Source organism: Ylistrum balloti, unplaced genomic scaffold, assembly GCF_031769215.1.
Source record: "Ylistrum balloti isolate Yb309-2 unplaced genomic scaffold, AGI_CSIRO_Ybal_v1 Utg371026, whole genome shotgun sequence".
In the NCBI taxonomy this organism is placed as follows: Eukaryota; Metazoa; Mollusca; class Bivalvia; order Pectinida; family Pectinidae; genus Ylistrum; species Ylistrum balloti.
This window is the reverse complement of record NW_026782570.1, coordinates 129,703-153,029: the sequence shown is the minus strand read 5'-3', so window position 1 is coordinate 153,029 and position 23,327 is coordinate 129,703. Positions and strand designations below refer to the sequence as shown.

The following is a 23,327-nucleotide window of genomic DNA, read 5'->3' as shown; positions in this document are numbered from 1 at the left end:
TGAAAAAGAAGTCTTACACGATGTTAAATATGAATCATATGTATCATTAATCCAACAGAATTGTTCTTAATATAGCTCAGCGTAATATAAAAGATACTTCCAGAACAGAAGTATATATATAGTATAATGTTTGAGCCAATTTTTTGTTTCCCAAATCCCGACAGACGTTTGTTGATCAGCACGATTGATGTTGCATTTATAACCGAAACTACATGTTGTTCCGATATACTAATTTGTATTAATAATATTAATGCTCTTTTCTATCTTCTACATCCTAATATTAGACTGAGAATTGAGAATCCTGAAATTGGACTTTTAATTGTACACCTACCAAGATATTTCAATAGTCTATGGACGAAAATAGAGAGTAATTATGTCGGGATATATTTCATAAGGGGTGATAATATGTATCATGACACGTTATGATACTCAAAAGTAACAGATGCTTTTGAATGTATAGGGAATAAACAGTATCCGACTGTTTATAAAAATGCAGAAAAACACGATTACATCCATGGGAATGAGGAGTAACTCATATCACTTGTTATATGAAATTAATTGCCCTCGTGACGTTTCATATTCGTTTAGATTAACTACATAACAATTATTGAATCTTAAATAAAGCATGTCAGGCTATAATGTCTATCTTTTCTTGTCATTTTCTAGAATCGTTTAGCGTCTTTCAGGAACAAATGAAGATACAGTCCATAATTCAAAAAGGTTAATATTTTATAGCCTTCACAAGTACGATTTGTACTAATTTAGGCATATTTTGATATACATGTCACCAGGTTATTGTCACTTGACATACATATGTGCACTGTTCTTAAGTTATCTATATATGACAATTAAGAAATTATTTATACTTCTCCCCGCCCTCTGTCTTCATTTCGACTGTTGTTTCGTTTACATTAGATTTGCTTCATTCGCTTCCTATTCTTCAAACGTCAGGCCATTAATATTACTGACGATTCCTAAGAAACAGCTGTATGATGCATTTGTATTCATTAATGTGTCTTTCGGACAATGTTTGATATTGACAGTCTACGTAAATCTATAATGTGACTGGTAGGTACACGTATCCTTAACTCTGTCTAATGTGTACTTACTTACATTGTAATTTATAGGGATAGAGACATGTCTGATGTGCTCCTGGTTAAACAATCACAGAAGCGAATGGCATAACATATTTAGGTAATATTCTATCAAGCAAGGTAAATTTACGAAAAGCCTTACTTTGAAAGCTTTTAACTTGTTATAATTGGTTTTGAACTTAAGGGGAAGATTACTCGATATCACCACGGCAAATGTCAGCTGAAATCGTAATGCATGTAAATCTATTGGAGGTTAACGTTCTCATAATAATTATATGGAAAATATTATGCAACAGAAAAATAGTTTTAACAGATACCAGATAAAACACAAAATGCTTGGACACGTCTTTTCATTTTTGAATGATATATATCACATAACATTAAGATTACAGATATACCTTATTTGATCTGAAAAAAGAGACGCATGCAAGTTCGTGGTGAAAGTCCTTGCATATTGAAACTGTAGATTACTTAAAACTGAAGAAAATTTCCCGTATCTTGCTCAATCGTTTTATGTACTACAATAACGATGAGTAAGCTGTACCCTTCTCATTTATTTCATTAACATACGAAGAAGCCAATATCAGACCACATATTTATATAGGTGGTGTAAATGCAAGATAAATCGCTAGTCCTTAAAAACGATACCTTGTATCTCATTTGCTGCTGCGTTCATAACGTGTCGGGGTTTTAGAATAAAAAATGAGACAGGTTGTAGCAGCACTGTGATGTTGCTTCCATATTACCGCTGTGACTCCATGGGTAGAAATAAATCCAAAGCACATGGAAATGTTAACTTTCTGTCACAAGTTATTGTTAAAAATAATAGTGATATATACAGCATAGTATATATTTTAGTTTATTGTTGACCTATCTGCTACGAATGTATTAATAAATTATAAATGTATTAGTGTTGCAAACCAAATTGTCTCAAGGACGAATGTATTTTGCACTAATATTGTGAACAGTTCATTGGATATTGCATATAATTGACTTCAAATTGGTTTCCTGAATGAAAACATGTTATGTATCTATAATCTACATTACCTGATGAGGCGTGTGAACCATATAAAAGTTAATAAGTAAAATTCAAAACTATGCTAGACATAAGTAAGATATTTCATCATAATGTATCTGCCTATGTTAATTTAGTACCGACATCTACTGTGAACGTTTAGGTATTGCCCAGTGGCCGGAGGTTTTCTGTCGTTACTGAACTACTACATATGTTCAGGTATTAGTTCATTTTCTGATGATATAAGTCAATTACCTGAAACCTATCTAAGCAGTTTGTATGATGGTCAGTGCAATTTTATCTGGTTGTAAATAGCCGAATCTATTGCCATTTAGGTGTGCAAGACCTCGTGTAAAACTCATATAGACTTCATTTCATGTTTACCAGTAAGCTAATGGGTATTAGTACTTCATTAGTTAATTAACATGGTTAGTATATAAAAACGACCACCTTTCTAGCCAGTAGGAGTGCGAACATCAGACTCTAGTCTAAACTTATGAAATTGTAACAAGTTTTTCATTTTGCAGGCGCCGTGACCGCGGACACCACTGTAATACAATTACCGGATATTCATTATCAACTCTACGATTTCTACATTAGAAGAAATATTTAACAAATTTGCATCATATTTGGTACCGTAACAGGTTTTCATCATACTGGTGCTGTAATGGATATATATTTTTTTTCAGAGATGACGTCAAATTATAACTAATTTGAAATCAACTTTATAAAGGGACGCATGAACTATAAAAAGTTAATATGTAAGGTTCAAAATTATGCTAAATATAAGTCAGATGTTTCATCATAAATAGGACTGGATTTTATCTCAGATGATTATTAAAATTAAATTAATTGTTCATTATGTCTCCTGTTTGAACCATACTTCAACTGTTTAGTATAGACTTTTAATATAAGTACTTTGTTCAAGTTGTGAAAAAGAAGTCTTACACGATGTTAAATATGAATCATATGTATCATTAATCCAATAGAATTGTTCTTAATATAGCTCAGCGTAATATAAAAGATACTTCCAGAACAGAAGTACATATATAGTGTAATGTTGAGCCAATTTTTTGTTTCCAAATCCCGACAGACGTTAGTTGATCAGCACGATTGATGTTGCATTTATAACCGAAACTATATGTTGTTCCGATATACTAATTTGTATTAATAATATTAATGCTCTTTTCTATCTTCTACATCCTAATATTAGACTGAAAATTGAGAATCCTGAAATTGGACTTTTAATTGTACACCTACCAAGATATTTCAATAGTCTATGGACGAAAATAGAGAGTAATTATGTCGGGATATATTTCATAACACGCGCAAGTTTTAAGGGGTGATAATATGTATCATGACACGTTATGATACTCAAAAGTAACAGATGCTTTTGAATGTATAGGGAATAAACAGTATCCGACTGTTTATAAAAATGCAGAAAAACACGATTACATCCATGGGAATGAGGAGTAACTCATATCACTTGTTATATGAAATTAATTGCCCTCGTGACGTTTCATATTCGTTTAGATTAACTACATAACAATTATTGAATCTTAAATAAAGCATGTCAGGCTATAATGTCTATCTTTTCTTGTCATTTTCTAGAATCGTTTAGCGTCTTTCAGGAACAAATGAAGATACAGTCCATAATTCAAAAAGGTTAATATTTTATAGCCTTCACAAGTACGATTTGTACTAATTTAGGCATATTTTGATATACATGTCACCAGGTTATTGTCACTTGACATACATATGTGCACTGTTCTTAAGTTATCTATATATGACAATTAAGAAATTATTTATACTTCTCCCCGCCCTCTGTCTTCATTTCGACTGTTGTTTCGTTTACATTAGATTTGCTTCATTCGCTTCCTATTCTTCAAACGTCAGGCCATTAATATTACTGACGATTCCTAAGAAACAGCTGTATGATGCATTTGTATTCAATAATGTGTCTTTCGGACAATGTTTGATATTGACAGTCTACGTAAATCTATAATGTGACTGGTAGGTACACGTATCCTTAACTCTGTCTAACGTGTACTTACTTACATTGTAATTTATAGGGATAGAGACATGTCTGATGTGCTCCTGGTTAAACAATCACAGAAGCGAATGGCATAACATATTCAGGTAATATTCTATCAAGCAAGGTAAATTTACGAAAAGCCTTACTTTGAAAGCTTTTAACTTGTTATAATTGGTTTTGAACTTAAGGGGAAGATTACTCGATATCACCACGGCAAATGTCAGCTGAAATCGTAATGCATGTAAATATATTGGAGGTTAACGTTCTCATAATAATTATATGGAAAATATTATGCAACAGAAAAATAGTTTGAACAGATACCAGATAAGGCACGGAATGCATGGACACGTCTTTTCATTTTTGAATGATATATATCACATAAAATTAAGATTACCGATATACCTTATTTGATCTGAAAAAAGAGACGCATGCAAGTTCGTGGTGTAAGTCTTTGTACGTTCAAACTGTAGATTACTTAAAACTGAAAAAAATTTCCCGTATCTTGCTCAATCGTTTTATGTACTACAATAACGCTGAGTAAGCTCTATCCTTCTCCTTTATCTCATGAACATACGAAGAAGCCAATACCAGACCACATATCTATATAGGTGGTGTAAATGCAAGATAAATCACTAGTCCTTAAAAACGATACCTTGTATCTCATTTGCTGCTACTTTCATAACGTGTCGGGGTTTTAGAATAAAAAAAATGAGACAGGTTGTAGCAGCACTGTGATGTTGCTTTCATATTACCGCTATGACTCCATGGTTAGAAATAAACTTTCGGTTCATGCCGCTTTGGAACTCCAAAGCGCATGGAGATGTTAACTTTCTGTCACAAGTTATTGTTAAAAATAATCGTGATATATACAGCAGAGGACATATTTTTTTATTTATTGTTGACCTATCTGCTAAGAATATAAATGAATTAGTGTTTCAAACCAAATTGTCTCAAGGACGAATGTATTTAGCACTAATATTTTGAACAGTTCATTGGGCATTGCATATAATCGACTTCAAATTGGTGTCCTGAATGAAAACATTGAGCATCTATAATCTAAATTATATGATGAAGCGTGTGAACTATAAAAAGTTAATATGTAAAATTCTAAATTATGCTAGACATAAGTCAGATATTTAATCACAATATATCTGCCTATGTACTGACATTTACTGTAAACATTTATGTATTGCTAGTGGCCAGTGGTTTTCTATCGTAACTAATCTACTACATATGTTGATATAGTAGTACATTTTCTGATGATATAATTACCTGGAGGTCATCCGTCTCATGCCACCAGAAGGGTTGCAGACCGTTCCCGAAGCAATAGTCTTCGTGTGACGACGCGTTGGCAGGATAGCTAAATGCGATTTTCGCACCGGAAACAACAAGGAACACAATTGGGCGTAATCATGTTCTAAGTGATTATTGACGTCAAGTTCCATTGATTGATCATCAATCAGTGCAAAAGTAAAAATACAAGTAGGTAGCGATGCCCACTTGTGTTAGAAAACTTGTAAGATTGGTTTTAGAAAATCAGGTATTATCTAACGTAAATGATAATGTTTTGTTGTTTCATGACAGGTTGTGAATAAGCAAAACATTTGCAATATATATATATGGGATTGATGGGAGTGGATATATAGCCTCGACTTGTTTTCTTGTTTTGGGATGGTGATTACCACTTTCAAAGTTAGATATTCTTTCATGATTTCTCCCTGCATAATAAAATATAGCGTTATTACATACGTAATTTAATTGCAATACCTCAAATTGCATGACAAAGTCTTACTTGGCTTGTCTCCTTTCATTGTAAAACAAATTGTCTATATGCTTAATGGTTACTGTGTTCAAATATAACGAGAGTTGTCTGTTATTAAAATCATACTCATTATGTAGATGTCGTGAAATAAGTGTCTGGTTCCCTAATGCATTTCATTTAATTTGACGTGGTTGTATATGATATTGCTTTTGTTACAATCATAATGGCCCATCAACACGAAACAGGTCATTAGATAAAACACACAGCGTTCTAAAAGGAAAATAACATCAAACAAAGTGAAAAGTTTAAAAAAAAATGCTAAAAATTTTAATAGGTTATATTATCACAAAATATTAAAATTGTAAGTCATAGTCTATACTACAGACCAACAGCTTTCAGATAACCTAGAATTTTATCAATTTCAACAGTTTCAAAAAATAAATCCACTGACAGTAGCGGGAAATAAAGAGAAGTTACGTTTGGTGCTAGATTGTGGGCATATAAACCCTTTTTTATATAAATTTGCATTCCGATACGAGGAGTCTTCGGTTGCGTTGGACATGTTTGGTAAGGGAGATTTCCTATTCACACTCGATTTACAATCTGCATATCACCACATAGAAATTTATCCAGATCACCAAACCTACCTTGGTTTTGCATGGAATTTTGAAGGAAAATTGAGGTATTTCGTTTTCAAGGTATTACCGTTTGGACTGTCCACGGCCGGGTACATATTTTCGAAAGTTACTAGGGAGCTCGTGAAGTACTGGCGAGCTGGAGGTCACAGGGTCATCATGTATCTCGATGACGGAATTGGGGGTCACAGGAATAAGACACGTGCAGTAGATCTTAGTAGGCAGGTACATAAAGATTTAGGCAGGTTCGGGTTTTTGATAGCGGAGAACAAGTGTGAATGGGAACCAACCCAGGAGGTTACATGGCTAGGGTTGCGATGGAATATGACAGAGGGTATGGTGTATATTACAGAAAAAAGGTTAGTAAGGTTTGAGACGTCGGTGAAGGCAGTTTTAGATTTTGTGTCGGTTGGGAGGTTGGGTGTACCAGCTCGAGTCCTAGCAGGGGTAGTAGGTCAGGTAATTTCTATGGGCGTTGCCTTTGGGACCGTTGTGCGTTTTATGACCAGGTATATGTATGCATGCATACTGACACGGGCAGGATGGGATTCTTTTATATTTATTAACAAGGAAGCACTAGACGAGCTAAGGTTCTGGGCAGGAAATGTTAGAGTGTTAAACGGGAGGCCATTCCATATCAGAGACAATACTCATGACGTATCAATTTACAGTGATGCATCAGGCACAGGGTACGGTAGATATGTGCTACAGGTAAACGACAGTAAGGTCATAGGTACGTGGTCGGAGGCTGCGATGACGGAGAACTCTACATGGCGCGGGCTCGAGGCGGTAGTTCGCATGTTGAGACATTATTACATGGATGGCCTGGTAGGGCCACGCCTGGTAGGGCGTAAGGTGTTGTGGTTGACTGACAGCCAGAATGTAGCTAGTATAATACACAATGGCAGTAGGAAAAAAGAACTACAGGGGAAGGCAAGGCAAATTCGTGATATTTGCAACAATGTGGGGTGTGAGATTGTCACTTCCTGGATACCTAGGGCGGAGAACAAGTTGGCAGATCTGTATAGCAAGTCTGGGGACAGTGATGACTGGGGAATACACAGGGACGTGTTTCTAGGCTTGGACGATGCATGGGGTCCATTTACGGTGGATAGGTTTGCTTCGACACATAATACAAAATGCGATTTGTTTAATTCGCGTTGGTGGTGTCCCGGTACGGCGGGTGTTGATGGTTTGTTGCAAGTTTGGGCAGGTCAAAATAATTGGTTAGTACCACCCCCGCGGTTGATACCCAAAGTAGTTAACAAATTACTAGACGAGCAAGCTCAAGCAGTTCTGGTGGTCCCATACTGGACGTCAGCGCCGTTCTGGCCAGTTATCGCCCCTAGTGAGGGTCGATTTGCCTGTTTCGTCAAAGATTATAAGCAGCTACCCCCGGAAAGTGTGATCCAGGGGAAGGGTAATAATGGGGTGTTTACCGGAAGTAAGGCGCCCGTAATGTTTGCACTGCGTATAACGTTCAATTAGCTAGCAGGTGCTCATCTAGATGTTTTCATGCTTCAGGGCTAGGACTACAGGCACGGGTAGACGAGGCGATGCGGGCGGTAGGGTCGCTATCTCAACATTTAGAACTTCTTTCTTCAAAGATGGCTGGATACGTGCTGAGCTCTAAAGCTGACAATACTGTGTCCAAGTATTATGGTGGTTTTCGGAGATGGAGCCAATTCATTACGCGGGAAGGCACGGATAGACGAGGCGATGCGGGCGGTAGGGTCGCTATCTCAACATTTAGAACTTCTTTCTTCAAAGATGGCTGGATACGTGCTGAGCTGTGTCCAAGTATTATGGTGGTTTTCGGAGATGGAGCCAATTCATTACGCGGGAAGGGGGTTGCGCGCTTCCGGGGCAACCCATCCATGTGGCGTTGTATTTAACACATATGCTAGATACAGGATGTTCACATAGCGTTTTGACCACGACTCTGTATTCTATAAAATGGGCACAAGGGATTAGCGGGATGTCGGATCCCACGGAAAACTGTTTTGTGAAAAGTTTGATGGAATCTTCCAAGAGACAGGATCAGCTACCTCGGGTTAAGAAGAACTGTGTTTCAACCAGTGACATTATAGAGCTTTGTGAAAAGTATAAAGACAAAACAGATCTGCTTGTCATTAGAGATTTAGTAATGATTGTGCTCGCATTCGCGGGATTTTTGAGGTATGATGAGTTGAGGGCGCTGAGGGTGAGAGACATTTCATTTCAAGATACCTATCTTAAGCTTATTATTAGGAAAAGCAAAACGGATCAATATAGGTTAGGTGATGAGTTAGTGATAGCAAGAGGCGAGACAGTAGCTTGTCCTTATAGAATCATGCAGAAGTATATGTCTTTACTAGGAAGCACAGATCCAGACTATTTTTTGTTCAGGCCTCTGGTGCGTGGTAGAGCCAGCTGCAAACTTATCCATAAGAACAAGGCATTGAGTTATACTCGAGCTCGAGAATGCATAGTGAGGAGGCTGCGAGAAGTTGCAGTTAACCAGAATTTGGGTTTGCATTCACTCAGAGCTGGTGGGGCTACAGAGGCTGCCAATAATGACGTGAATGAGAGGTGTTGGAAACGCCATGGTCGTTGGAGAGGTGACATTTCCAAGGACGGGTACATTTAAGATTCTTTGTCGCATAGGTTGCAGGTTACAAAGCGCTTAGGCTTATAGGGTCAGGTAATTGATTTATCGATGTTTTAGGCAGGTTACATTAGCTTTAAGGTAAATCGGTTTGTCGCATCCCGTTCTTTTATAATCTATCGTCCGCTCGGCTCACGCATATGGTGGTTGTGTTTTTATGGGAGTACGGTAGCATAGTAGTGTTTAAAGGATTTCAAAAATTTCCGCGTTTCGGAGAATAGCGGGAATTTGCTATCCTATAGTTTCGGTCACGTACATATGTACGCAAGGCGTGCAAGGCAGTGTATAGTATCTGACCAATCAGGAGACTGATTGGCATGCCACGTGGAGTACTAGGGTACCGACGCGCACGTGAGGGGTATATCGAGTATTCATTCTAGCCGCGGACTTCCAAAGCGTTGACTGCTATAGTTTCAGGGTTCGGGTGAAAACGTATACAATGCACTTATATATAGTATGGAATATATAATTTACATATTTTCGCTTTTCAGTAAAGGTATTGAAGAAATATAAAGTGTGAAAGTATCTAACGACCGGTAGAAATACCATTGTAGACCATTAAAATGCAGGTGCTTAAAATGAATGAACAATTGAAATCCCAGCATTATTTCGGGAGCCTGAAGCAGTTTGGGCTGGTGCACCTCCTCTCATCCCGTATAACGGTTTTTAGGTTGGGTGGCTCGCTTGGTTCTCCTAAGGCTTGTTATACAATGGTAGAATTAGGGTAGCGAGAGGCTAGTGAGAGAGTAAGGGAATGTATATATATATAAGAGAATATGACATTAAATGCCGGCTATATCGTCCGATCGGCTCACATGCATATGGTGGTTGTGTTTTTATGGGAGTAAGGTAGCATAGTAGTATATAAAGGATTGGTTGAACAGACAAGGGGGCAGAAAGTATAAGAATAGCTGAGCGACCGCTACGTGTCAAAAACACGTCCACCCGGCGCTACAGGTGAGCTCAGTCTAACGAACAAAGGACAACGATTTACAAAGACAACTTATGGCGAAAAGACTTACACACTCTTACGTACACAGCACATAACAAGAAGAAACACTTAAAACAAACTTGACAACATTATTTGACAGCTCACACAAAAGGACACTTCGACCCGCGCAGGAAAACAATAGAACAGGTTCTGACCAGGCGTAGCGGCTAAATATTGCTCGTTCCACCTGGACAGCGGAGAAACCACATGTTACAGGTAAACAATAACACTCGCATGCGCACGTCACTCACAACAGACGAATCTACACAGTTATACATGAAATAGACAGCTAAAAAAATGAACTACGTGACAATATTTACATTCTCTACCAGAAACTTGTAGTTTACACCAAATCATATACCCGGAAGAACCCCTGACCGGACTGAAATCTATTATCTGGGTCTCCAAACAATCTTTTCCACTACAGAAGCAAAATAAAAAAAAATCGCATAAAACGTTTAAAAACGATCTTATCACGTGATTGCCATGATATTCAGTAATTATACTCGTCTAATAGTTTTGCGTATTACACATGTGTAATATATATATATTATTGATTTAAGAACTCTTGTCTAAAAGAATTTTATTTAAAATCGAGAATATGAAAATTAATAGGATGAAAATAGTTCCTAAAATGAAAGTAGACCTAATTATAGGAATATACGCAACAACGTCTGAAGTCCACATTGCACTTCCGGTTTTCAGGTGTTTCCTGGATTTGTTCTGGCTTAGTCAATAGGAGCTCTCTACCTGTTAATTTTGTTTAGCCAGGCCGTTGATATCCGACTTGTACATGGCATCAGGACAGACTCATCACATGTGTATGTGTAAAGACAAGTTTGGCAAGTTAGTTTTTTCGAAAATAGTAAATGGCGACGTTTAAAATGACGCAAAAGTCGGCTAGCCTGCAGATCTTCAAGGGATCTGAAGAAGAGGAAACTACCAAACATGTTTTGGAGATAATCACCACTGAAACTGAATCGCCGGTGCCATCATTCCTTAACTTGGTAATATACAATAGTAATGCTTTGGCAGGAAAGTCATTCAGTGATGCATGGGTCCATCTTCAACTAAGCCATGAAATTGAGGAAACGCTGGACAAATCATATGGTAGATATCCGAAGGTTGGACTTATTTACCTTAAAGACCTCTTAAATTTGTCTGTTCTCGAAGAATTTAAGAAGAATGGAGTAGACGCCATTGAAACTCACCCCAACGATTGTTGGCTGCCATTTTTGACTTTGTTGGAATTTCTGCGTGGTAGGCAATAACATTTATTTACAATTTGCTCAAATGTTTAATGTTTTGCTTCTATTTTGCACGATAGTCTATTTGATCACTATGGCCGCATCTTATTTATCAGTTTCGTCATTTGTATTTTTTACGTAACATCTTCCAGTGTTGTCTATGTCACGAGTTATAGGTGTATTTTAAATCCTTGTCTTTCTAAAATTTATCCAATCTTGCTTCATAACACTTGATAGTTTTAGCTTGCACCACTGATTTTGGTAGATTCCAATTATCCACTGTTTTGTAAGTGAAGATGAACTTTCTCGTGTTTGTGTTGCAGCACTGATTATGTCCTTAAGACTATGATTTACCATTCTGCAAATAGAATTAATCACATCTGTGTTGTTCAATATATATTCCTTGTACTTATTATCATTTTTTTGTTTCCAAATATCTTTGCCAGCTATGGTGCTTCTCTTTTATTGCTTATACTGTCTCGTGATTAGTATACAAGGGTTTACATATATGTTCTTGTGTTTCCTTGTGTTTCTTGTATTTATCTTGTGGTCATGCGTTTCCTTACCTCTGTTGAAATGTTCCAAAAACTGGTTAAATAGAATATTACGAGTTTTGCTTTGTAGGACATTTCCCCCTTTGATTTCCAATTCTTTTTTTAATATCTACAACTTCTACATGTAATCCCCCTTAAAATACTTTCACTTTTCAACTTTGCTATTTGGTCTTTCTATGTAACACTTGAATTTGAATTTTAGCACAAAATTGTCACTATGACCCAAAAGATTTTCATGTTGTATGTCCTCAAACATTTCCTCTTCAGTTGGTTCATTTTGTCCTCTTATTCTAGTAAAGTCATGCACATGTTGCAACAAATAAATATCTCTAACACGTTCCAAGAAATTTTCTCTATCTTTATCTTCATGACTAGTCCAAGAATCCAAGTTAATTCTTGGATAATTAATATCCCCCATCAAAAGTAAGTGTGAGTAATCACATAATACATTTTAAGGATACCTATAGCTAGGTCATGTTTGCCTACTGACTTGTTCTGAGAATATTTAATGAGGCTGCTGCAGTCTGATTGGTCGATGGTTTGCGGGCCATTACTCTCTTCAGAGTGGTTCGATTTTCACCAGACTTTGTAACAAAGTACATTTTAAGGATGCCTAAGTCAAGTTTGAATATTGGTTCATTCTGCAAATATTTAATGAATTATTGTTTTCACAATAATCTGCACATATGCATATCATAGTTCATTCATTAGTTACATCCTAAGTATATATATTGCATAAATACACATAAATTCACTGAATTTGCTTGTTTCCTCTGCTCTTAGATCTTTCCTTACATATAGTGTTTTTCCTCTGACAGTATCGGTACTTTGATCATTTATAAACATTTTATACCCATTTATATTAAGTTCAGCTTTTCCTGGTTTATATCTACAGTTTTTTGGGTATATTTCGAATTCCATCATACCAATAATGTCAATAGGCAGAACTGTGAGTTCTGAATACATGATTTCGATTTGTCTCGTTTATTGGGTAGACTATCTTAATTTGCATAAAAACAAATTAACTCTTTAAGCCTGAAGGGGAGGGGCCGGGCCCAATAGAGGTAATTAGGTGCAGATAGATATAAAAAGTTTCAGCTTATGCAAAATTCAAAGGATTTTGTCCAAATTCAGTCTGAAGCATCTTCAGGGAAAGAGGATTCAAGTTTGTATAAACAATGGGTCTAGGCCCCCTAGGGCCTGGGGCATGGCCCAATGGGGGTATTTAGGTGCAAATAGTTATAAAAAGTTATGCAAAATTGAGAGGATTTTGTCCAGATTCGGTATGAAGCATCCTCAGGGGATGGGGACTCCGTCTGTTTGCTTGAAAAGATCCTGAGATGGTCCTGACCAAGTGTTTATATTTTTCAGGTCGAAGTGATTTTTCAGTCCCTTCAGTTGTAAAACAACGGAAAAGTTATTCGTTGTCTCGAAATAGATTTTTGTCAAAACATCTGCACGCCTTATGCCGAAATTGGTAATTACAAACACAGAGTAGCAAGTCACCTGCGCTAAGCACATGGCTAATGCGACTTATCAGTCCTTTGTACACACAACACTTGGCCTCTGGTGATTAATTGCTAGTTTAATCATCCAATTAAAGGTTGGCTTCTTAATTGATGTCACCATCCTGTCCTGATGACTTACCTGCATGTCAAAAAAGATGCACATTTACACAAAACATGAAAACATTTAACTTGGTTGAGTGCATCTTTAGGAACGATGAAAACCAAACTGTTAAGACCAGTACAAACTGTTAAGACCAGTACAAACTGTTAAGACCAGTTCAAACTGTTAAGACCAGTACAAACTGTTAAGACCAGTACAAACTTGTGATGAAATCATGACCAGATCCCAACTATTCTGAATCTAATTTTGAGCTTGTTTACTGAAGGACTGTGATCGGGCACTTTGTTAGATTTAGTGTTTGAACATAAGTGCTGAAAGTATTTTTCATTGATAGAGTCTATATTTGTGCATGATTTGATAAGTCTTTGTACTGCATGTATAATGTTTTCTGTAACAAGTAATAACTTTCTAGTGCCATGTTTTTCTTATATTCATTTATTCTTAATAGTCATATTAATATGATCTGTAGCTTCATACATCTTCATACATCGTTTTTCGAAGCGTATCAAAAGCAAATTTTAATATTGTTTTATTGCCATTCTGTAAATTATATGACCTGTATGTGATTGGTCAGTTCACGTGTGCGGGACGGAACGACATGAGTACGAATGTATATTGGTGGAGTTGTTAATTCATGTTCTGTTGTTTGGATGAATCTAAAAGGAGAAAGTAGTGATAAATTTGTGCCTGTTTATTTACTGCCATTTACACTGTTTCCATGCTATCATAGCCGTACTTCGATCAACCGTCATTGACGTCAGGAAACTGATATTGTCATCCTTATTGATGCACTTTGTTTGAGTCGAACTTCGGATAAGTCGAAATATTTTTCGCGGTCCCTTGAATTTCGAGATAACGAGGTTCGACTGTATTTGGCTGGAAGGTTCCTTTGATGAAGCCCAACAAAGTTTGCGAAAAGAAATGACCTTGATCCATATTCAAGGTCACTGAGGTCAAATGTGTTTAAACATTTAAACAACATTTTCTGATCAACTAAAAGATCTAGAATAGCGATATTATCCTAAAAAAGGTTCTCAATGATGCCCAATAATATTTGAGAAAAGAAATTACCTTAACCCATATTCAAGGTCACAGGTGTCAAATGTGTTGAACCTTTGAACAACTTCTGATTAACCAAATGGCCTAGGATCATAATATTTGACCAAAAATTCCCTTATTGGTGCCCACATAGTGTGTGAAAAAATAGCTTGACTCATAATGCTATTTAAGGTCACTGGAGTTAAATTTGGTAAAATCATTAAACAACTTCTTCTGATTAACCAAAAGGCCATCATATTTGGTCAGTAAAAACTTAATTGAAGGGATATATTTGGCTGGGAGTTTTCTTAGCAGGATTTGGACAAAATTATAAAGACCTTTCACAGTGACGTCCTGGGTCATCCATCCAGCGATAACTAAGGGTTTATTTTGTTATATTGTTTGCCCATCTTCTTTCCTTGATTTAAAGAAAGCTATCAATTATATTAAACTGGATACGTCATAAGGAAGTCTGATTTCAATATTGTACAAATGGAAGGGCTAGCTACTGAGGGACAGAACCCAGATGGGGTAATTTGTCATATTGCTTTAAGCATCTATACTCTTGAACATATGCAAAGATGTATTACTGTTGGTCATTAAGATCCAGGTCAGCGATACAGGCTCTCTGGGCCTCTTGTTAAGATATTTCATTAGCTGAAATGTATTTCTTATTCTAACAGTGCTGAAGCGACTTTCACCATTTGCGCACAAGCAGAAGCGACAAAATATTTGTGCGACCAATAAATTTTGATTTGGATTGTAAACTGTTGCCGAAATAATCGCATATGAAAAAGTATTCCTATGAAATTCATGACCATTGTGTGATGCAAACACATTAAATCTTGCAATGCATCTAGTGTCTATATGCGACTGTTGTACAGTCAAAGGGCGAGAGTAAGATAATGCGATAGGATCGCGTGAGGGATCAGGTGATCAGACGATTGTATGTGGGCCAATGCGATTGGATGTGCAGCGCTCGTGCGATCGTGCATTCCATGGTATAAATGCTCGTGCGAGTCAGAAGAGGTATATATACCGTCCGTTTCCGACGCTCTTCAATGCCCGCCCAATGGCCACATGACCTCACACAGATGCAGCCCCAGTCCCAGATGTACCACCAAATGTATCCTGTCAGCTGGACGGCCCAACTGCAGCCAGGAACAAGTCAGCAGCAAGCTGCCAACACTTCCCTTGGCAGCCAATTATCCTTCAACCTGTCGGACCTGCTCCCCAGACACCAACAACAGCCTCCACCAGCCAGCAGCAGCCCCAGTCTTCAGACATTTTGGCCATGCCCTGAATGAGTGATGAGGGAAGTCCCAGCAGTAGCAGAAGATTTTGATTTTGTATATAAATGTAACATTGATAAAGAACTTTTCAAGAATAAAGATAATGTAACTAGTCAAAAATAAAGGTAACATGTAACCTTTTAGTAAAGGACATGTAAGTAACTTTTTAATAAAGGATTTGTAAAAAGAAACCAATGAAGCAAACTCTGTAACTGTAACACCAGGATTTTGTAAGGCAGTAAGGTACTGTTTGTCAGCAGTTAGTGGAGCACAAATATCACTAGAATTACTGTTACTTGTTATAGTAATTCTAGTGTTATTAGTGCTCCACTAACTGATATTAGAGCTACGTTTCTCCATGCTGTTGCCAGCTTCATCCTCCTGATCCAGGTCATTCTGCAAGCCAGGATAGCGGAGACTCATCAGGTTGTGCAGGCATATGGCTGCCATGAAGATGATCTTGGCCTGGTCTGGATCCTGCTGCACCGTGCATGTGCCCAACATGCATCTACCAGTGGTGTGCAAGGATGCCGAAGGTGTTCTCCACCACACGACGAGCCCTGGACAGACAATAGTTGAAGATCCTTTCTTCGTAAGTCATGTTGTAATTGGATTAGGGCTTCATCATCCAGGACCTGAGGGGGAATACGCCATCTACTACGAAGAAGTACAGGCTTGGTCTGTCATCATATGGCAAGGGCACTGGATCTGGTAGGCCAAGAGTGTCATTTTCCAGTCCATTTCTCAGTGGGCCATGGTTGAAGATCTGGGCGTCTGATGAGGAACCTTGATTACCAACGTCGGCCCAGAGAAATTTGTAATTGGCATCGGCCAAGGCCAGGAAGATGATACTGCAGAACCTCTAATAATTGTAGTAGAGGGTACCAGACCGACATGGGTTTCTTATGGCAACGTTTACCATCCAGGGCTCTGCATGTGTGGTTGAAATTCCATCTTTCACCATTCTTCTGGCCACTTATTGCCACACTTCTGGGTTAGTTGGAAAGGCAAACACTTCGTCTTCATACTCGTCAATGATGGCCTGGCATACCTCTGGGATGAACAATGCTATGTTGTTGTGGGCAACACGGAAGGAATACTGGAGGCTCTTGTAACTGTTGCCTGTCACTATATACCTGATGGTGATTGCCAGCTTCAGCCCAGGTTCTAGTGGCTGTGTGCAACATTCACTTTTCTGGATTCTTGGAGTGATGTAGCTCATAGAACATGGCTGGTGGCAAGTCCCCCCTGGCATTCTCTCTATCTCCGTCATCAGTGCAATACTGGCCAAATAACATGTGCCTCTCAATGCATTGCTTGATACACCATCGTCTTCTTTGTCTTTCATATCTTTGTCGGAGACGAAGTAACGCCAGCATGCACATATGTCTTTACTGGAGTTCTTGGAGCTGTGTTCGGAGATTCAGCAAACTCAGCAGATAGCGAGGAGGTATTGGTGCAGCAGCATCCATTATCAATTGTGGTCTGAAACAGAGATGCTCATACAGGATATATGTACTAGTGGCAAACTATGGTAAATTGAAGCGGATAAATCGTGCTATGATAGTGAATTGTTGCAAGATTACATGAGACACATTGAGCAACAGTCTCATGGTCGCAAAACATGCGCATAGACAGCTGTGATTCATCATACAACCTTTAAAAATTGTACATCCCTCATGTGAGTACACAAAACGTAAGACGTTCGTACTAATGTTTGTGCGTTGGATTGCAATAATTTTGATCACATTTGGTTGTGACTAAATAGTGTGCATGTCCACTATTTTTAGGAGACTTGATGCGCCAACTTAAATGCATGCAACGGATACGAGACATTGTGCAATGTATGCGAGAGCTTGTGAGAAGCTAAAACATTCTGATCGTAAAGTGTTGAAAAGTGCTTGTGGGCCAGTTGTGAAAACCGCTTTAGTAATCAACTTTTGGGTCATGCCAGGTCATCTGTCATGCATATTTAAGAAACATTAGGGACCAGCAAAGTAAAAACTCTCTTACCTTGGCAGACCACAAAGCTGCCAGATTTTAAAATGAGGCATTTGCACCTGTATGCATTCAGTGTTGCAGAGGCACTGAGTTGCAGGTGAGTACCACAGACACAGTAAATGTGTAGGAGTAGGGTCCAGGGTGCAGTCTGCACCTGTATGCATTCTAGTAGGGGCTTGAGAGGTGGGATTCCATAGGGGAAATATATTCCACCACCAGGAACCAATCCATCCATGTTAGGTTGTTTTCCAGACCTGTGCTGTGAAGTCGTAGTAGATAGTTACTTCAGACATAATGATTATTAAGCTAGTAATGCAGTAGTGCCTTTTGTTGTAGAAAAGCTCTCCATTTAGAGACTTTTTTCAGTTACCATGGAAACAGATATGCAGAATTACAAATTTCGACTTTTCCAGATCAATACTCTGAAACCATTCTAGATAATTACTCGATACTTTGTCCTGGATTTGCTATGGATAAGTTCTCCATTTAGATACTTTCACTATTACCATGGAAACAGATAAGCCCAATCAATTTTTCTGGACCACTGAACCTGTTCATGATAATATCCTTGAAACTTCATACAGTTATTTAGCTAGTACTGTAGTAGTGCCTTTTGCTATGGGAAATTTCTCAATTTGAATATTTTTTCTACTGCCATGGAAACAGATGGGCCACACAGGGGATATTTTCAGGCTTTGTGTTATCTTGTTTTGCATTATGTTCGATGATCACCACAAATCATGTGAGACTATGTGTGAAGTATCAAAATTAGGTCACTCTGACTTACATTTTAATGTTTGACCTACATCAAAGATAATCCTTATCTTACATAATACTTATCATGGGAACTTAATATATTTATTACAGTGATAAATCTACATGCGCACCCGAGTCCTATACTCAGAATTTTGAAAGGATCCACAGAATTTCCGGAAATACTTCAATTTAACATTGTAGGACCCATTGCTTTTAGCAAAGCAGCTGAAAAGGACCCATGAAAATAAACTGTAGATTGATCACTGTTATTATATATAGATTTTCATCATTTGCTTCCTAATTGTCAGCCATATTATGTTGTGAAAACCATTGAATACAAGGTAAGTGATGATGGCCTTTCACTACTTTCAGTTTTGTCTTTATTTTCCAGAGAAAAAAAAACATGAAGAAGCAATTCATAAACTTGTAGCCAAAGCTTCTCTTCAAACAAGTGGAAATACAGAAACACAAATTATGGCTGGATTGGCTCATCATCTGTTTTCTCAATTGGTGCCAGGCAAGGAGTATGAGGTTGATAAATATGCAAAGCAGCTTCCAAAAGAATGTGGCTGTGGCTGTAAGGCCAAGATTTGTGCAGGAGACACCTCAGTAGGTAGGATCAATTTGATTTTGTTATTGGACAGAAATCTTACATGTAGAACTGAAATCAAATGAGATGTGTTACAAATTCTGAATAATGTATTTGCATTTAACCAAAATGCCCAGGGTTTTGATCTTGGTCCTGTAGCACACTAGGATTAAAGTCTACTAAGTTTGATAGCTCACCAGGTTTGAACGACTTGGGAACTAATATACTGTTGCTAAGCGTCTGTGTTGTCAACCTTTCCTATAAACTGCCACTAGTTATGAACAACTGAATGAATTTTGACCAAATTCACTTATTTGCCTGTTGAGTTGATTTAATACCAGCTACTACAGACTTTAGTTATTTAAAAAAGAATAAAAATGAGAGACCCATAATTAAAGACGTGACCTGAAATAGAGCTTTGTGCCTAAAAGGGACTCCAAAATTAGGTAAATATCAAAAGTGTGCTTACAAATTAAAGCTGTTTGTACCATATTTTACCTGCCTTATTTACCTGTATTATCAGTTAAAAACTTAAAACAAATTTTGTAACTTTACAGTGATTTATTGCAATTGTCCATCGCCCGGTTGTAAACAAATGACATTTTCAACTTCTCAATGACAAAAAAATCCCAATTATCAGATATCAGGCCCATAGCATGCTGGGGTAATGGGTTAACATGTTTAATGAATCACCGTGACCAACATATAAGGTCAAAGGGGTCAAATAAGCCAAAATCTGTTAAAGATTTCCTCTTTATGACCAAGAGGCCCAGAGAACTGGTTGGGATATAACTCTTGGAATAGAAGGTCTTGTATGCATTAGAAAATGTAGTTCCCTTTGGTCCTTGTGAGCCAAATCCGGAAAACAAAATTACCCCAAGGAGACTATATCTTTTATTTTGCTAGATGAAGTTTGTTATTATTATTTCTTGATGGGTACTAGAAGGATATTTAGGTCATCTAACCTAAAGGGTCAAGATGACCTATTGCTTTTGTGCATCATCTGTTCTCGTCCGCCATCCGCTGTTAGTGAACTTTTCCTGTCAAACACTGCTCCTGCCTAAAGCGTTAGCAGATTTCAATGAAATTTGGTCTGAAACATCATTGGGGTGGGGGATTGTCAATTCAGAAATTTTATCTGACCCCTAGGGACCTGGGGATGGGGCCCAAATGTAGTAATTGGACATTATTTTGCTTCAGAATGTTACTCTTCCTTAATGCTTGAATTGATTTCATTCCAATTTCGTCAGTAGGGTTTGGCAAATAATTCTTATATTCAGAAATTTGATTTGACCCCAAAGTGCTCGGGTACAGGGGCCCAAGAGAAGAATACAAGACAACGTTTTGCTTCAAAATGCTACTCTTCCTTAACACATTTGGTGTAAAATGTAATTGGGTGAGGATAATCAATCAAATTTGGTGTGAGACATCCATGTAGGTGGGTTATCTTAAATTCAGAAAGTTGATTCAACCTCTAGGGACTTTTGGGCGTGGTCCCAAAATGTTAAGTTAGACAATATTTTCTTCAGAACGCTACTCTTCCTTAATGCTTTAATGGATTTCAGTCAAATTTGGTCTGAAACATCACTGATAGTGGGAAATCATTAGTCACATTCAGAAATCAATCCCTGATGACTAAGGGTGAGGCCACAAAAGGGGATGTTAGACAATATGCTTCAAAATGCTACTTTTTTTCAATCCTTTAAATGGATTTCAACTAAATTTGGTCCGAAAGAACATTGAGAGTGGAGAATCATTTCTATAATTTGGAGACTTGATGTAACCCCTAGGGACTTGGAGGTGAGTACAGCCCAAAATGGGAAAGTTAGTCAATATTTTGCTTAAAAATTCTTACCTTTCTTAATGATTGAATGGATTTCAACCAAATTTAATCTAAACCGTCATGCAGAGTGGGAAGTCATTTCTTAAATTCAGAAAGTTGATTCAATCCTTACTTAATGGGAATGACCTTGATCTACTTGAAAGGTCACAAGTATCATACATATTAAAATGATTAAATCACTCCGTCTTAAAAACTAAAAGGCCCATGGTGCTGATATTGGACCAACTTTCAAGGCCCTAGGGGTCAAATGTGTTGGATTGCTTCCTTTCAATAACAGAAAGGCCAAAAGTCTTGATACTGAGCTTGTAGCTTGCTTATTCAACAAGTAATATGCCAGAGTAATGGTGATTGTGTAGTGCATGTATAAAGAGTATGATTTCAAGAAAATGTCTTGATGAACCAACAATGTCTGCTACTTTAGCTGAAGAGTAATTGAGCAAGTTATTTTAGACCTATCTTGCCTCTGTCTTTGTAGTCAGATGACCATTGTTCTCAAACTTAACATGTACTGGTCCGTAGATGTGCCCATTTGATTTTTTTTTTTCAAACCTCATGGATATTGAATCATGTTTTCTCATTCTGTGTTTTAGGCTGTTATAACAGTACAGATCTGTGTTTATTTGTCAATCAGGATCAGAGAGAACATGGCATGGCAGAGTTGATATAATGGTGAACCATACAATTGCTGTGGCAGTGGGGAAGAAACAAACAGATGGCATTAAAGAAGAAGAAGAAGATGATGATGATGATGATGATGATGATGATGATGATGATGATGATGATGAACCTCAAAGAAAACAAAGAAAGGTTGAAACTAATGACAAGAGTTGCAATATTTGTATAGAAGTGAAATGCAACAAGAGACATGATCAGTGTGTTCTCCTAGACCCAAAAGTTTTAGAGCAAATCTTGGCTGAAGCTATAACAAATGGATTTGCTCAAGTTAACAGGAACAAAACTACTCTATCAGGTTTCTTCATTCCAACTATTGGAGCCACATCTGATCGTATTTCTATTTGTCTCTATGATCCTGAAAGTGACTGCTTACTGCACATTAGGGAAGACTACAAGTTATGGTATCCAGGTACTAAAAACAAACTAAATGAATTGACCATAATTCTCCTTTGGCTTTTCTTGAATTTCACTGTTTTAACTCGGAGAAAAATGGCAGCTGCATTTGCATTAGATATTGATAAGTCAGGATTACATGCAAAGTATCTGAAGTATTATAGAGAGGCAAAAACAAAAGCAAATTTTGTTTCGCAATTACCTGTAGAATCGCCATGGAAGTATGTCCATGCACACCCCATAAAGCCTGTAGATCCAAATATGAACGATACCTGAATGCTGAATACAAATGATTAGGGAAAGTGGATCATAAATCCTTTTAAGTTTTTAAGTCATCTGCCCCAAAGGGTCAAGATGACCTATAGCCATCATGCGTCGTCCATCGTCGTGCGTCATGTGTGGGGGAGGGCTATCAATTCTTCTATTCAGAATTTTGATTTGATCCCTTCTACTACTTCTTCATTCCTGGTGGGATTTCATCAAGATTAGGTAAGATGCATTATTGGCCGGGGTTATCAATTTTTCTATTAAGGGCGTGTGTTATAGGGGTTAACATATGATTGATTTATGACATTATGCAATACACTGAGAAAAAGGATATACCAGGAATGTTATTAATGATTGTTTTTCAGAAAGCATTTGATTCTGTGTCTTGGCTATTCATAGAAAAAGTTCTACTTCTTTTTGGTTTTGATAAAAGCATAATTCACTGGTTTAAAACATTACATAATAAAACACAGTCAGCTGTAAATCAGGGGGGGAATCTATCTTCTTTCTTTGATATTAAGAGGGGCTGCCAACAGGGGGACCCGGTCGCACCGTATATGTTTATTCTCTGTGCTGAGGTTTTGGCAATAAAGTTAAGAAACAATAGAAATATCATTGCTGTTGAAGTTGAAAACTGTCCTATATTACTATCTCAGTATGCTGATGATACTTTGCTTATCCTCGATGGGTCTGAAAAATCACTAAAAGAATCCATCAGAGAGCTTAATGAATTTGCAAATATTTCTGGATTAAAAATGAATATTGATAAAACTCAGGTAATATGGATTGGAAGTAAAAAATATAGTGAGGATAAACTTTTACCTGAACTTAACCTACAGTGGGGCAAAGAAAGATTTACATTAT

General features: G+C 37.4%; 3 protein-coding genes across 3 annotated transcripts; all 3 read left to right on the top strand.

Annotated features, from left to right (window-relative positions):
* Positions 1–6,466: 6,466 nt before the first annotated feature.
* LOC132560179 (uncharacterized) lies at positions 6,467–8,436 on the top strand. The gene is made up of 2 exons (XM_060224829.1): positions 6,467–7,961; positions 8,066–8,436. Exons 1-2 carry the CDS (start codon positions 6,467–6,469, stop codon positions 8,434–8,436), a joined length of 1,866 nt encoding a protein of 621 aa, XP_060080812.1.
* Positions 8,437–8,519: 83 nt separating this feature from the next.
* Positions 8,520–9,170, top strand: LOC132560178 (uncharacterized). The gene has a single exon (XM_060224828.1). It carries the CDS (start codon positions 8,520–8,522, stop codon positions 9,168–9,170), a length of 651 nt encoding a protein of 216 aa, XP_060080811.1.
* Positions 9,171–10,960: 1,790 nt separating this feature from the next.
* LOC132560182 (uncharacterized) lies at positions 10,961–22,796 on the top strand. Its single transcript, XM_060224833.1, has 3 exons — positions 10,961–11,439; positions 19,088–19,309; positions 21,760–22,796. The coding sequence occupies exons 1-3, from the start codon at positions 11,049–11,051 to the stop codon at positions 22,470–22,472; spliced, it is 1,326 nt and encodes a 441-aa protein (XP_060080816.1). The 5' UTR covers positions 10,961–11,048; the 3' UTR covers positions 22,473–22,796.
* The last annotated feature ends 531 nt before the right edge of the window (positions 22,797–23,327 follow it).